Source organism: Ascaphus truei, chromosome 8, assembly GCF_040206685.1.
Source record: "Ascaphus truei isolate aAscTru1 chromosome 8, aAscTru1.hap1, whole genome shotgun sequence".
NCBI lineage: Eukaryota > Metazoa > Chordata > Amphibia > Anura > Ascaphidae > Ascaphus > Ascaphus truei.
Genome location: NC_134490.1, coordinates 36,677,631 through 36,693,620, shown reverse-complemented (window position 1 = coordinate 36,693,620; position 15,990 = coordinate 36,677,631). Strand labels below are relative to the sequence as shown.

The following is a 15,990-nucleotide window of genomic DNA, read 5'->3' as shown; positions in this document are numbered from 1 at the left end:
ACATGCGCAGAACAGAAAAAATGCCGGTTTGCGCATGCGCACAAGTGAAAATCGCCGGATCCGCTTTCCGGCGATTTTCACTATGCGGCGGGCCTCTGGAACGGAACCCGCCGTATACCCGGGGCCCTGCTGTACAGTAATAACAGATCGTGATATAATAACACACGTGTTGCTGGCCTCTGATACAGGATGGGTTCATGGCGCCCCCCTGCGCCATTATAATCTGCTGCCCCCAAATTTCAGCACCTGTGCCCATTAACCACTTCACAAATTCCAACATACAAAACATGTACGTGTCAACACAATGATCAAAATGGATCTGCATATTCATACTCGCACATATACAAAGATAGACTGACACACGTATATATACCACTGACACGTGCAGTCTGCGCTTTTCTGCTTCTATAACTGCTGCTCCCCATGTACCTATCGAAAGTGGGGTACATGTAGTCCCCGCTATCCATCGTTTCACTTTACAACGAATGGCATATCCAACGCTTTACAATGTCTCCCTGTGGGCCGTTTTTCGATGCCGGAATGCGTTATCCGACGCTCACCGCCACTGATTAACATGGGACTCACTTTACAATGGTTTCACTATCCAACGCTACTTCCAGAAGGATTCCGTTGGATAACTGAGGACGGCCGGTATTGTTTCCAGAAGACGCCCTGCACCAACAAACTTTTTATTCCAATTTCAGTTCACCTGCAGTTTTTATACAACATTCAGCCATTTTTTTAGCCTGTGTCTAGGGCTGATCTCTTGCTTTTTTTTTTGCACTGCACTAGTTTTAAACCCCATGAATTCCGTGCACTTAACCCCCTTAAGAATTAAAGGGGTCCACAACGCTGAGCCTCTTTGTAACTCCCCAGTCGCTCCCTACCCCCGTCTCTATAAATATCCCCTTGACGTCCTCTCTGCTGAGAGCGGCCACTTCATACAAAAATAAAGCATCATGTGACTTTTCCAGCCTCCTCATTGGTTAGGACCCTCCAGCGCCTGCGGGGTTAACCAATGACATCAACCCAGACTGCCTTGCACTGTTTGCAGTTTACAGTCGGTTGCCCGGACGACCATGCAAATAAGGGAATGTCAGAACGTCATATCTGACCAATCCTGAAACAGCAAAGTGTCATCATGGGTATATGCGGGGTATATAAGGGGGAGCGGTGGCGTGGCTCATAAGAGCGTGAGAGTGCTGAAGAGGAAGTAGGCGGGGGATCCATAGTACAGCAGCAAACTGACAACCACACAGAACTGGGAACAAAGGCTGTAGGGAGAAGGCAGGAGAAATGAACGGAGCAGTAATAAGGGACAAGTTAATAATATGACGCTGTATTTGGGATTTCAGCGCAACGTGTGAAAAAAACAACACGTGGAAAATTCCCACTTACAAGTCTGAGAAGTGGCAATAAAGACTTTAGCAAGAAGAAACAGATTTTTCAAACGAGGAACATCGCCCCATAACATATTTACTGGGATTTCTGCCAGGATAAGCCCACTGATTTCCCTGTCAAGAAGTGATCCCAAAAGAACTTTAGAACAAGGTATCCCGGTGGGGAAAAGAGAGGTAATACTTTTTTTGTTTGGATTTCCTTTTGGATTAACTGTGGCAGTACTTTCTCTGATCTGAACTGTTGTTTAATTAGAAGGGGGTCTACCATAACGCGGCATTCTGGTGAGGGCTGAATTTGCCCTCACCCCTCCCCAATTGCATCCAGGTTTGTGCCAAGGGATGATGGAAATACCCTTCTACCATGATGATGTGTTAAACCTGAACCTGACTCCTAGTTCTTATCCCTCCACTGTCCGCACCATGATGAAGAGAGACCTGAATCTCAACCTGAGTGATCAGGTGGTGTCACATTTAAAGCCCCACCTGCGTGATGGGGACGGGCTGCTCAACTCCCCCGTCATGGGCCTGCTGAAGCTTGAATCACCTGTGCTGGAGAGGCTGATCATCCAGTCCAATGGCATGGTCACCACTACCCCTACCAGCAGCCAGTTCCTGTACCCCAAGGTGGCCAGTGAGGAGCAGGAATTTGCAGAGGGATTTGTAAAGGCGCTGGAGGATCTGCACAAGCAAAACCAGCTAGGGGTGCAGTCTGGTATGGTGGATCTGAGCTCAGTATCTAATGCTGTCACCATTCAGCCGCCTCTACCGTCTGATGCCCCAGTCTATGCCAACCTCAGCAGCTACCCCAGTGGGGTCATGGGTAACAATGTTAACTACAGCACAGAGACAGTACCCTATCCCCCTCCACCATCCAGTATGGGTCAGCATCAGCATCACCCTCCTTCACACAGGCTGCAGGCTCTGAAGGATGAGCTACAGATAGTGCCAGAGATGGCAAGCTTTGGGGACAGCCCCCCAATGTCTCCCATAAACATGGACACCCAGGAGAGGATCAAAGCAGAAAGGAAGAAGCTGAGGAACAGGATAGCGGCATCCAAGTGCAGGAAAAGGAAGCTGGAGAGGATTTCCAGGCTGGAGGACAAGGTGAAGAGCCTCAAGAACCAGAATACAGACCTGGCCTCCACCGCCAGCTTGCTAAGGGAGCAGGTGGCCCAGCTCAAGCAGAAAGTCATGAGTCACGTCAACAGTGGCTGCCAGCTCCTGCCACACCAGGTCCAAGCCTACTGAGTGTGTATTGGGAGGCGCCTCTCTTGTCCAAACTTATCCCCTTCCAATCAAGGGGGATCTATACAGGGGGTGGAGTACAATGACCAAGTGTCAGGTGAGCTTGGGACATTATCATTAGGTTGTCACCAGAACCCTAATGGCTGAAAACACATGGCCTATTAGTTTGGAAATTCTCCCTTCACCTTACCAGTCAAGCTAAACTGCCCTCTTCTTTGTTGTTCTTTTGGCACAAGAAAACCACCAATGAACTCTGGAAACCAAAGTACTATCACAGGGAGGGTGTGTTTGGAGTCCAATGTAAAGCAAAGTGGAGATCCAAATGAAGACATCAACTGCGCCATGTGGGCAGAAGACTTAAAAATACATTTGCATTGCTGAACAGATGTCTCCTTTAAAGTTATGCTGGACTCGCATCCGTGGGTGGGCATCACAGAATGGGAGTATTACAGAATAAGGACTGTTATTATGCACTCCTGCATTGTATAAATGACTAGAGCTGCATCGCAGACAAGTATTAAGGACTTATCAATATTTCACTCCAAAGATAAGAGCAAAGAGACATATGATGGCCACCCAAACCGTTCTAACCAGCAGCGAACGCCAGATCTGCAGTATGGGGTAACATGTCCTGCCAAGTGCAATCAATAGATTCTGAACTGCCTTAAATGTTTACGAAACTAAAAAAAGATAGTATTTTAACATAGACTCTTAACCCCCCCTTGCTGCTGTAGGGAGCATCCTACAGGCCACTCCAATATCGCTCCAGTACAGATGTGTGACATTTACACAACTTGCGCAGGCTTCTGATTTTGTAAAATAATGTAAATATAATTTACAAAACTATTTTTTTGCTGTTTGGTGTTCTCTGTTGTATTTATGTGTTTTAAAGCTTTTTTCTTTTTTTGTCACTATACATTCCAGTATCAACAATACTACAGTGCTCTTATGTATAATAAAGCATTGTTTAAATGAATATGCTTATCTGTGTATTTATTCTTTCAGTGGACTCCAGCATCTTTACAAGAACTGAACATGGTTCAGATTAGCATCATATCGAGGATAAGATAGATATAGGTTCAGAAACGGGGCACACACAAAAAAATATATAATAAAATAAAGGGAGGGTGCTTACTATCCAAAAAGATACAAAAAAGGAAAACCAGGACAGGCACTCCTATACTCAGTGAAATGTATTTACTATTCAATAAATGTCACTTTTTTTGAGTACAGGAGTGCCTGTCCTCCCCCCTCTTATACATACACACACACACATACATGCATATGCCGTAGCAATTATGGAGTGCCTGCCGTTTTCATTTATACAGAATGCCTAACTGTATACGAGAGAATGTGTGTACACACACACACACACACAGTGTATTTATGACTTCAGCCATTACACACAGCTGGAATTAAGGTGTTTGAACATGGTGACTGTTCTCACCCTTTTATAGGTAAAAAAAAAGACATATATTACATTATTTCCTCTCCAAGTGACGTCATATAATTGCTGTACAGTGCAGCACAACCCTGCTATGGTGGTAACACAATTGTGACCTTGACGCTGGGACCTATGCTTAGGAACAAATTCGGGTTTTCAGGTAAAATGAAAGCACTTGCCCTTCCATGACTGTTTCTACCACTTTTAATATTTGTTTAAAGAAATTCAAGTGTGCTGAACACCTTTTATAATTCAGCAGAACTTTGAACAACACAACCACAAAAGTACACTTGAGGACTAGCAAAGCATTGCGTTAACTGACATCTGGCAGTGAAGAGGTCAATAAACGAGACCACGTATTAAGAGAGCAAAATAAGTATACTCACACCTTTTGCTAACTAAATTAGTTGCAAGGGCAATAGTCATAGGATTCAGGGGCATTCCATAAAGATGCTATCGGAGGGTATAGATCAGGGGTGGCCAACTCCAGTCCTCAAGGGCCACCACCAGGTCAGGTTTTCAGGATATCCCTGCTTCAGCACAGGTGGCTAAATCATGACAGCCACCTGTGCTGAAGCAGGGGTATCCTGAAAATCTGAACTGGTGGTGGCCCTTGAGGACTGGAGTTGGCCACCCCTGGTATAGATATCTCTGAGATCAAAGGAATTCTAAGACACCAACTACTCCACATGGCAGCTCAAGAGTTGCAAGGGAGGTACTCGTGCATCTCCAAATAGGGACTGGGACGTCAAGATCCATTTCTGATCCTAAACGTAAGTACGGTGCGAGGAGCCCCCTGTTCAACTGCTTTATGGGAACTAGGGAGTAAAGAATACCACTACTTTATTTTCAAACTTACAAGGAATTGATTTTAAGAAGCCTCTCCCCATTCTGCTCAAGAGCATCAGTATAGCAGGAAACTTTCCAAAATGCCCCCATTATATGTACATTTTGTGTTTTCACCCTCCACTGTACCACTACTTTTTAAAGGCACGGTTATTACGGTTTACAGGTGCCGATCAACTTTTGATAGGTTGATAGGGTTAAACCTTAGTGACTGCTGCCTACATGAAAGCAGTTCCCTTTTACAGGTGTGTCTGTTTAAATGCACCCAGGCTACTCCCTGCCTTGTTAAGCTAAAGTAATGTGACGGGTGTAAAACTTGTTTTAATAAATTCCCAAACTTGTTCGGCTGCCTCAGAAAATGAAATGTTTTATGAGCATTTATTTACAGAACCAGACTCAACAAACGCCCCACTCAAACAGAAAAGCTAATTAAACAGGACAATATAATGGGGTGCTCAACACCTCTGTGCAGCCAGTCTCACTGATTTGTAGCATGAGCTCCTCAGACTTCAAGAGCCTCACTGACAGAAGTCAGAACTTTTCCATTAAAAAGTCAGTCTTTCATCAAGAGTGATAGACTCCAATTCAGTGAGCTTTGCTGGAAGGTCTGGCTGTGCGCCTACCCATTCCTATTAGAGCGTTGGGGAGAAATCCAATGTCTGCTGCAAACATCAATGATTGAAATGAATGCCCACTGTAGGTTTGTTTGTTTTTTATACACCACAACTTGTTTGTGGATCAGCAAACATCAGACCTAAAACATCATTTAATCAGATATTGAACGTCTATAAAATTAGTATTAGTAAAGTGTTCTTTACATATTAAAACCTGTGTTAGAAGTCTCCCCCACGACTCTCAATTGAAAGCATCTTTTATGGAGATACCTGTTTCTACATGTTATATATTGCTCAACATGTTGTACACACCCTACCGAGTTAATCAGCAGCTAAAGCACAGGGCTCAGCGTCCTGTCTGGTATAGGCGGAGGCAGCTTGTAACATCCCCTCCCCCATCAGAGCTCCAGGAACCAGCTGGCTCCCTCTGATGCAGGAGCAGCCATTTTGTACCCACATCCATTTTGACTGCTGAGCGAGGCAAGACCTTGCCCCGAGGTCTTTCTATACATCTAAATGTGAATACATTTGGTATAACCCCAAACAAAACCACTGGTGGCCCATACTAATCGGGAAGCTGCCAAGGTGTAAAGTGCCAAAGCTGCATTGTATATTCCCCAACCTTAAAAGAGCTATTCAACTCAGGATTAGATTGTAAGCTCATCGGATCAGGGACTCCTCTTCCTTAATGTTACTTCTATGCCTGAAGCACTTATTCTCATGACCTGTTATTTATATATAACCATGTGTATTACTACTGTGAAGCGCTATGTACATTAAAGGCACTATAAAGACATACAATACAATAAATTAAACACATGCAGAGCCCCTTACCCGAGCAACTTTACACTGCAGATGCAGTCGCCTGAGGACTGCAGACAGGGTTACACCCAATTGCAATAGGCAACATCAATTTAGTAGTGATGGGGTTAATGTGGTAGCTGGGGTTAGAGCTTGCAGGGATTGTTTAATGTGGTAGCTGCAGACATTTTAAAGTTTGTCAAGCTGTATTAGACCTGCAATTAATTACATGCTTTACATTTTTCAGTTACATGCACAGCAACACCCTCTTTAGCACTGTAGGTTTACTCCTTATAGTGCAGGCAGATTAAAAGGAAGCAGCGCTCACATGGTCCTTTCAATGCAATAAACAGATGGCATTCAAAGGTCCAAAACATTGAGCCTATGCAGCGTTTATTTTGACATGAAAACATCATGTCCTGTCTGCATATCTGACCTGTGCATCTGGCATGAATCAAATTAATTATTTGTACATACCCCACTAACTTTATTCTGTCAATGAATTAAAACAGATTCTAAACTTTGTGAATCCTGAAGAGGCACATTCCCAAACTTCAGTACAGAAAGGGAAGTTTGTAAAAACCAGCACAGCCCTTAAATAAAAAAAAACCTTCATGCTGTGTAAATGCAACACTTGCACAACCTTGCAATAATGCTTTGGTCTGGAGGCTAGTAAATGGTAGTACAGTCAGTTGGAACAAATACCAGCGAGTCCCATGTGTATTGATGAGCCTTAAATGCATTTGCTTGTTTTATATCTGTGTGACCGATCTGTGGTGAAACCACCAACTACAAACATGCAGGCATCATCTCCAATAGGTTAATATAAATCGATTTTATAATGAACAGCAGTATATCAATGAGATCGAGTACTCACAGGAAATTCTGGTTTGTATTGCTGCAGTCGATGTGCTCCAGCTGGTCCCCAGTTCAGGGGTGGGGGGAAAAAATGGCAGCAGTCCAACTACACATGGAGGACCAATAAGTAAGCTCTATGAAACATTTATTGGCATTTTCAGAGTTTACTTACTAGCCTCCATGTTGTTTCAGACTGTGCACCGCCATTTTTCTTTTACCTCAGTAGTAGGACTATGTACCCCTTTACCAACTAATCTAGTTCCCAAACATCTGGCCACAACATCCCATGCCAGTACAGCCACCTTGCGTGACAACTTTGTAGAACTCCTGCAATATTGCTTGAGGCAGCCCAGACCATACAATTTGGTGTGTCGGCCAGTGTTATCTCCCCCCCTCCCAAGGTTACTATTCATATTGTGTTGATAAGAAATGGTTTTGAACCAACAATGTTGTTTGAACCAACAACAACCAGACCCAACAATGTTGTGACAGCAACAGGGACAATAGAACAGATGCTGTAAAATGTTTTATTTACATTTAAAAACAAAAAACTTTCAAGCTCATGAAGACACCGATATCAGATACGTCACCACAAGAGTCTCGCTCTTCGGACACCACCTGTGGGGGAGAATGTGCAATGTTAAACACAAAAGAACAGTCATTTTAGTAGAATTGTCCATGCTTGCGTTTTTGCAGGGCTTTTATAAAGTCAGCAAAAGAGCAGGATTTGAATACACATTTATAATATGTAAATCTACTTAAACGTTCTTATGTATCTATTTTGTGACCACAAGTGTCTTGAACCTTAAATTCTTGGGACATTCTCCCAAGATTGTAATATTTAACCTTCATGTGCACAAACACTGTACATTTATTTAACCTTAATCAATTAATTAACCTTGGTCCTAAAAAGATGCCACCCAGACTTTGCCTACTATACTGACCCTCAGAATGGCCGGTTACATCTCATATTCCAAGGCGAGTCATCTTAAATCCTAATGAAATGTGTGGCTGTCTTTAATCTGTAAAAACAAGTTCATGTTATTTTAGCTTTGAAACTCAGATCAAAGAAACACCTTGCTGTAATACAAATTGGGCAGAAAGTGATTTTATAAAAATGGCAATTCTGGATCTTGGCAGTTTCCATTTCTGCTTTATAGGGAGATTTATCTGGTAGCACACTGGCAGGTCTGAGGTACCAACATTCAATAGGAGTTGCAGAAAAACACCAGGACATAATCTAGATGTCAGGTCATCCTCACAGGACTTTGCTAATGTATCTAGAAGCACAGGCAGTGCATGTCTCATCTGGACAGTGGAACTGGAGTTCTCATTTCATTAGATTTTAGGTGGCTGAGCCTATTGGACGTTTCACAAGCACAAAATGAGCTCAAGGAGGAGGGATGCGCGGACATGAGCAAAAGAGTTACCTCGAATTACCGGACTAATTCCACAAATGAACTAACCAAGAGCGGCTTTCGTCTCAGGCTTCACAGGAGGCACAACACTTCGTTTCTCCAAGGACACTGCAACTTCCATATGCTAGCAGAGATTCTCAGAAGGTGATGACATTAAACTGTCTAATCTCATCTAATGCTCTGCACATGTGTAAATATGAACCCACCTGAAGATTACATTAGTGTGCAAATCTCTTTAAATTTTGTCAGGGAGCAACCACACTGACTAGATGGCTTATATCAACAGCCAATTTATAGTAGAAATAGTCTTTTGGATGTCAGGATCTTTCTGACAAGAGAAAGCAAAGGGCAATAACAGACTTGTCACTGCATCCCTAGTCAGAAAGAAGACCCACTGCTTCACATGTCACGATTCTGAAAGACTTTGTCTAAACAGACATTGAGCTGTAGACTAAACACTGACAGACGAGCCCAAAACACTGCACATAAAGTGTTTGAGCCCACCTGGCAATGTTAAATGCTAGAAATGTACCTATACCCAGTGTATGTGATAGACCCACCACCCAGCTATTCCTCACTGATCTGTGTACAGTCCCTTGCATGAGCCACGTCATAGTGTTGTGCAGAAGGTAAATGGCAGGAGCGAAGTTCTTTTCAGACGGTCTTTTAATAGACTTCGTGAAGCCAAAGGAAAGTAGAATACAAGAATTCCTTAACCACGTCAATACAATATTCGCATTTCTTCCAGTAAAAAAAGGACAATATAAACAAACATTTTCAAGAACTTCTTGTGACGTTACTGGAGAGATCAGACAGTACAAAATCGATTGGAGGATCGGACATGAATTTCTCTTTAGATATATCAAGGAGGTTTTGCCACTATTTACAGCACACCCAGGCTCTGCCCTGCCTTGTTACACTAAAGGAATGTTTTCAAAGGAGAACTTGTTCAAAAAATAAAACTGCAGGGTCCGTTTGTCCCCAGGACTATAAACAGCAGCATCTGATCTTGTAAGAGGTAATGCTGCAGAGAGAGCAGGTCCTGCAACAGACAGACTGCTCAGAGAGGGGCTTCTTTCTCCACCTCAGTGAGCAGCTGCTATCTGCTGAGGGACTCAACCCACTCCCATGCACTTCACATAACCCAGGGGGATCTCCCTGGGCCTGATCAGCCTCAATGGAACAGCAGAATACGGCATGATGAGCCTTCCAATTAAACTTTAACTTGTATTAAAAGAAAGCCATGACAATGACAAAAATAAAGTGTCCCAAGTAAAAAACCAAGGACATGGCTGTTCCAGACACTACAGGTCAGAAGCTGTCAGATTGTTTAACCAGTTTATATAAAAAGAAAGAAAAGTGAACACAAGTAGATGTACTACACATTAACGATTCTGCGAAGCTCCAAAAATCTTTATAAATACAGCCATTGGAAGGACGATCTTGAGTCAGGAAGGGATTTTACTCGTGTGTAGCTGAGGACAAGAAGCAGGCACAATTGTAAAGGCACTGAAGCATACGGACAGGTTCCAGCATCACCTCCCCTACACTGCTCAGATGTACAGCCCCTCCCAGCTAAACAGCAGCTAAAGCGCAGAGCTCACAGCACTGGCGGTCTTGAGTAATGATCAGGTATTGACAGAGCCTACACATGCATTACAACTACTTCCAGAGGGATCTTTGAAAGATCAGATGCTACATACAGGCCCTCAGGATGGACAGCTACAATACCAAAACTTAAGACATGCTCCCCACTTCACCCTCCCCCCGATCCCCAACTTACCATAACTGTCATAACTCTCTCTGTAGGAGCCTCCTCCGGAACGATCACCATAACCCCCCTGACTCCTGCCACTGAAATAAGACAAATAGAACACCAAGAGTCAGTTCCTCTGATCCTGCAGATGACTTGTGCTGTGTGATTGAAGGATGGTATATCAAGACCACACACAAAATTCAGCAGCTGTCTTACCTGCCATAGTAATCCCGGGAGCCTCCACTGCTGCCACCACCATAACCTCCACTACTCCTGTTATCAAAACGGCTGCTTCCATAGCCTCTCTCCCCACCACCTTTAAACAAGAGACTGGGGTCAATGAAGACAAGAGCAAAACATGGCAAAACAACAAAAGCTTAATTAAGACCTCACACCCACCTCTGCCACCACGGAAAAATCCTCTACCGCCAGATGAGCCTCCTCTGTAGCCTCCTCTCCTGTCACCAGAGGATTTGCCAGCCTGGTCAACACGGATCTGACGCCCATCCACAGACTGCAGAGAAAAATCAGTCACAAATGGAATACATCTACAAAGAAGCAACTTGAACCAGAGTAGTGTTTATACATGCATTTCTACAGAATGCATGTGTACATAGATATAGATATCTATATACACAGATAGGTGTATATATAGCCAAGAACATCACGTGAGCACATTCACATGTCTTAGACAGGTCTGCAAACTTGCCTTTCACCATTATCACCTAACAGTACTCCCACTGCAGCAAGGGATTCTGGAAATGACATGCAAATGAGCAGTGTGTATGTATATAGGCGCGGCTATGCAAGTGCGTCTATGTATATAGGCGCGGCTATGCAAGTGCGTCTATGTATATAGGCGCGGCTATGCAAGTGCGTCTATGTATATAGGCGCGGCTATGCAAGTGCGTCTATGTATATAGGCGCGGCTATGCAAGTGCGTCTATGTATATAGGCGCGGCTATGCAAGTGCGTCTATGTATATAGGCGCGGCTATGCAAGTGCGTCTATGTATATAGGCGCGGCTATGCAAGTGCGTCTATGTATATAGGCGCGGCTATGCAAGTGCGTCTATGTATATAGGTACATCTATGTATATAGGCACGTCTATGCAAGTGCGCATCTGTATATAGGCGCGTCTATGCAAGTGCGTATCTGTATATAGGCGCGTCTATGTAAGTGCGTATATGTATATAGGCGCGTCTATGTAAATGCGTATATGTATATATACTGCAGCAAGGGATTCTGCAAATTACATGCAAATGAGCAAAGTGAATAAATGTGTATAAATAAATTATATATAATGGTGTATGTGTATAAATAAATTATATATAATATAAATATGTGTGGGTGTATATATTAATGCGTATATGTATATAGGCGTGTCTATGTAAATGCGTATATGTATATATACTGCAGCAAGGGATCCTGCAAATTACATGCAAATGAGCAGAGTGAATAAATGTATAAATAAATTATATATAATGGTGTATGTGTATAATAAATTATATATAATATAAATGTGTGGTTGTGTATATATAAATCTATATCTATGTATGTGTATGTGGATATATGTATGTGGATATATGTATGTGTGTATATGGATATATGTATGTGTGTATATGGGTATATGTATGTGTGTATGTGGGTATATGTATGTGTGTATGTGGGTATATGGATGTGTGTATGTGGGTATATGGATGTGTGTATGTGGGTATATGGATGTGTGTATGTGGGTATATGGATGTGTGTATGTGGGTATATGGATGTGTGTATGTGGGTATATGGATGTGTGTATGTGGGTATATGGATGTGTGTATGTGGGTATATGGATGTGTGTATGTGGGTATATGGATGTGTGTATGTGGGTATATGGATGTGTGTATGTGGGTATATGGATGTGTGTATGTGTGTATGTGTGTATGTGTATGTGTGTATGTGTATGTGTATGTGTGTATGTGTATGTGTATGTGTATGTGGGTATATGGATGTGTGTATGTGTGTATATGGATGTGTGTATATGGATGTGTGTATGTGTGTATATGGATGTGTGTATGTGTGTATATGGATGTGTGTATGTGTGTATATGGATGTGTGTATGTGGGTATATGGATGTGTGTATGTGTGTATATGGATGTGTGTATGTGTGTATATGGATGTGTGTATGTGGGTATATGGATGTGTGTATGTGGGTATATGGATGTGTGTATGTGGATGTGTGTATGTGTGTATGTGGATGTGTGTATGTGTGTATATGGATGTGTGTATGTGTGTATATGGATGTGTGTATGTGTGTATATGGATGTGTGTATGTGTGTATATGGATGTGTGTATGTGGGTATATGGATGTGTGTATGTGGGTATATGGATGTGTGTATGTGGGTATATGGATGTGTGTATGTGGGTATATGGATGTGTGTATGTGGGTATATGGATGTGTGTATGTGGGTATATGGATGTGTGTATGTGGGTATATGGATGTGTGTATGTGTGTATGTGTATGTGTGTATGTGGGTATATGGATGTGTGTATGTGGGTATATGGATGTGTGTATGTGGGTATATGGATGTGTGTATGTGTGTATGTGTATGTGTGTATGTGTGTATGTGTATGTGGGTATATGGATGTGTGTATGTGGGTATATGGATGTGTGTATGTGGGTATATGGATGTGTGTATGTGGGTATATGGATGTGTGTATGTGGGTATATGGATGTGTGTATGTGGGTATATGGATGTGTGTATGTGGGTATATGGATGTGTGTATGTGGGTATATGGATGTGTGTATGTGGGTATATGGATGTGTGTATGTGGGTATATGGATGTGTGTATGTGGGTATATGGATGTGTGTATGTGGGTATATGGATATGTGTATGTGGGTATATGGATATATGTATGTGTGTATATGGATATATGTATGTGTGTATATGGATATATGTATGTGTGTATATGGATATATGTATGTGTGTATATGGATATATGTATGTGTGTATATGGATATATGTATGTGTGTATATGGATATATGTATGTGTGTATATGGATATATGTATGTGTGTATATGGATATATGTATGTGTGTATATGGATATATGTATGTGTGTATGACACACACACACACACACACACACACACACACACACACGTATGTAGATCTATATCTTCCACCTCAGCAAGGGATTCTGCAAATGAGCAGTGTGTGTTGGCAACAGGATGTGGTGACGTTATGTTCAACCATTTTTAATAGCACTGCAGGAGAAAATTGAGATTTTAAAGATAGACAGGGATACGCTATAGATATCTGTATCTATGTTTATACACATGTCTACTTTTCCTCGTGTGAGAATCTCTAGCTTTTTCTATATATCTACACCTTAAGTACAAGTCTAATTTATTTATACAAACAGGCAAGTTTATGAACAAAGATGCATAAACTTCTCATGTCTCATGCACGTGTTGGACTTTTATATAAATACTGCATATTTTATGACTAAATCCCCAGACCAACCTTTCCATTCATGGCTTCCATGGCGTCCTTGGCATCTTCTGGATTCTCAAAGGTGACAAAGCCGAAGCCCCTGGATCTCTTTGTCTCCCGATCTTTCACCACAACCACTAGAGGAAAAAAAAAACCTGTTAAAAACTTTATCTAAAATGGAGGAAATTAAACAGTAACCCCGTGGGACAAGCGATTTAAAAAAAATGGGGGGTTGGCAGCTTTATCACAGATGGCGGAAATGAGGAGTGTAAAAAGCCGGGTGTTTTGGGTGGGCAGGACTTTGAAAGGGCTCTCATAAATTAAAAATACATTCTAAAATTAAAAGCGGATTGGGGGGGACATGTATAGCTGAAGATGGGGGGCGAGGCTGCCCCACATGGTAGTTGGGTGTGACCGCCACGTGCGCCGTTCGGACTCACCCTCTGAGATCTGTCCGTATTTGCAGAACACTTGCTCCAGATTCTGTTCATCTGTATCAAAGCTCAGACCACCAACAAAGAGTTTCCCGTCATCAGAAGACATGATGAGACCTGCATGAGAGGGCGTGGGTCAGCGGGGAGAACACGAGGGAGCGGAAACATTCCACATAACGTGGCGCTTGAGATACTAAAATGGCGGCCACCACGTGGTACAACGCAGAAGCACGCGCCTAGTGGCGTCACGTGGGATAACCCCCATATTATAAAGCGGGACTTACACCACCAGTACGTGAAGCCAGAAGTTACGAGAACCGCGAAAAACTTAAAATGGCGGACACCACGTGATGTCGGTTGGACGGAGAACGCCCTGCTCATCCACCGAATAAGCGCCAGTAACGCCACCACAAAAGCCCAAATGTTTTCGAGACTGTCCGCCATAATAATTATTTTCACATTTCAATTACCCATCCCTTTAAACCGATATGCATAAACCACCGACAAAAAAATGTTACGCATGAACAGAGACGGTGGGATTAAAACCACACAATGTATACGCGGGTATTTCCCTCTGGTAAAATATTATCACAATTAAATTCCGAATAAAATAGTCGTCAATTAATCCCTTACCGTGAGTTGAGACAGCGGAGAAGAAACTCGAGCAGTGAACAATGCAGAGTGCGCAATACAGCCGCGTGAGCGACCTTATATACCCAGTTCTGCCCCGCCCACCTCATGAATAATTCAAGATTGACGTCAGGATTGTACTACTTACTTGAACATACAGGGGTGGAGGTGGGGTCTCGTCGTGTCAATCAAGAAAAAGACGGCTTGTAAATTAAATAGCGCGCAAACTCGTTATTCTACCAAAATCAATAAATAAAAGACGGTTAGTAATATTGACTGCATGGTTCTTGGTGAAATTAAGGGAAACACCCCCATGTTCTCAAATGGAGCATCCCGAGTTGCGAAAGCAGCATTTGGTGATTATTCAGAAAGTAGGCGGGCTAACCGCTTGGGGGCACTGTTGTTGGCTGCGTGGTGCTGCTGGGCGGTGCTGAGTACTGTACCGCGTTGCGGCTCCGGAACAAAGAGCCGAACAGGGCCGCACACGGAGCTCAGGCGCCATTTTAGGGCTCGGAAGCCCATTGAGAAAGCGCGGTCTGTGCGAGACACGAACGCTCCTTCCTGACACAAAAATATTTATCTCTAACAGTTTTTTATTAACAAGATTTAAAAATGTACTTCAGTGTTATCTACAACAGATACAATTGTGTCCCGACTATTCTTTTATACCTTTTTGGTTCACCCCGTTCCCGCCCTTTTTTTTTATTATCCCGCCGAAAATAATAAATGATCAAATAGTGTTTTCTTTTGAAATGCAGTTTGCACTTAAGTTACCGATGGGATAAGTTACCCACTGAATTGCCTGTACGACACTTAAAATAGCTCGGTGAGACATAGACGCTGTATATGTTGAACATGGAACAACATATGTCGCATTGTGGTTTTATTGTGCTTCAGTGCAATGTATGGGTTGCACACAAGCGCTTAGCTGTACACAAAGTCCAGAGCTCAGACCCCCCACTAGAGCTTAAGGCGACATAGGCAAATATGCATTGAACATGGCCCTGATGCACAGTAAAAATGTAATTGTGGTTTTAATATGCATCAGTGTCTTATTCACCAGAGAAC

General features: G+C 42.8%; 2 protein-coding genes across 3 annotated transcripts; one reads left to right on the top strand and one right to left on the bottom strand.

Annotated features, from left to right (window-relative positions):
• The first annotated feature begins 1,175 nt into the window (after positions 1–1,175).
• On the top strand, positions 1,176–3,621 carry LOC142501485 (transcription factor JunD-like). The gene has a single exon (XM_075611448.1). It carries the CDS (start codon positions 1,740–1,742, stop codon positions 2,646–2,648), a length of 909 nt encoding a protein of 302 aa, XP_075467563.1. The 5' UTR covers positions 1,176–1,739; the 3' UTR covers positions 2,649–3,621.
• Positions 3,622–7,719: 4,098 nt separating this feature from the next.
• Positions 7,720–15,036, bottom strand: LOC142501483 (cold-inducible RNA-binding protein B-like). Of its 2 annotated transcripts, XR_012803504.1 has the most exons (8): positions 14,926–15,036; positions 14,299–14,409; positions 13,889–13,995; positions 10,782–10,896; positions 10,599–10,698; positions 10,410–10,480; positions 8,153–8,230; positions 7,720–7,826 (listed from the first exon to the last, which is right to left on the bottom strand). XR_012803504.1 is itself a non-coding variant. In XM_075611447.1 (7 exons), the coding sequence occupies exons 2-7, from the start codon at positions 14,399–14,401 to the stop codon at positions 10,088–10,090; spliced, it is 510 nt and encodes a 169-aa protein (XP_075467562.1). In that variant the 5' UTR covers positions 14,402–14,409; positions 14,926–15,036; the 3' UTR covers positions 9,275–10,087. The 2 variants fall into 2 exon arrangements, 1 of the variants encoding a protein (XP_075467562.1); XM_075611447.1 differs by lacking the exons at positions 7,720–7,826; positions 8,153–8,230 and adding an exon at positions 9,275–10,101.
• Positions 15,037–15,990: the final 954 nt, after the last annotated feature.

Bases quoted from the DNA above. Each gene is read 5' to 3' on its own strand.
- LOC142501485 (XM_075611448.1), top strand. From the start codon at position 1,740: ATGATGGAAATACCCTTCTACCATGATGATGTGTTAAACCTGAACCTG.
- LOC142501483 (XM_075611447.1), bottom strand. From the start codon at position 14,401: ATGTCTTCTGATGACGGGAAACTCTTTGTTGGTGGTCTGAGCTTTGAT. The intron at 13,996-14,298 runs GTGAGTCCGAAC...TTTTTCCTCTAG, and splicing joins ATACGGACAGATCTCAGAGG to TGGTTGTGGTGAAAGATCGG. The intron at 10,897-13,888 runs GTTGGTCTGGGG...TTTTCTCTGCAG, and splicing joins TGGAAGCCATGAATGGAAAG to TCTGTGGATGGGCGTCAGAT.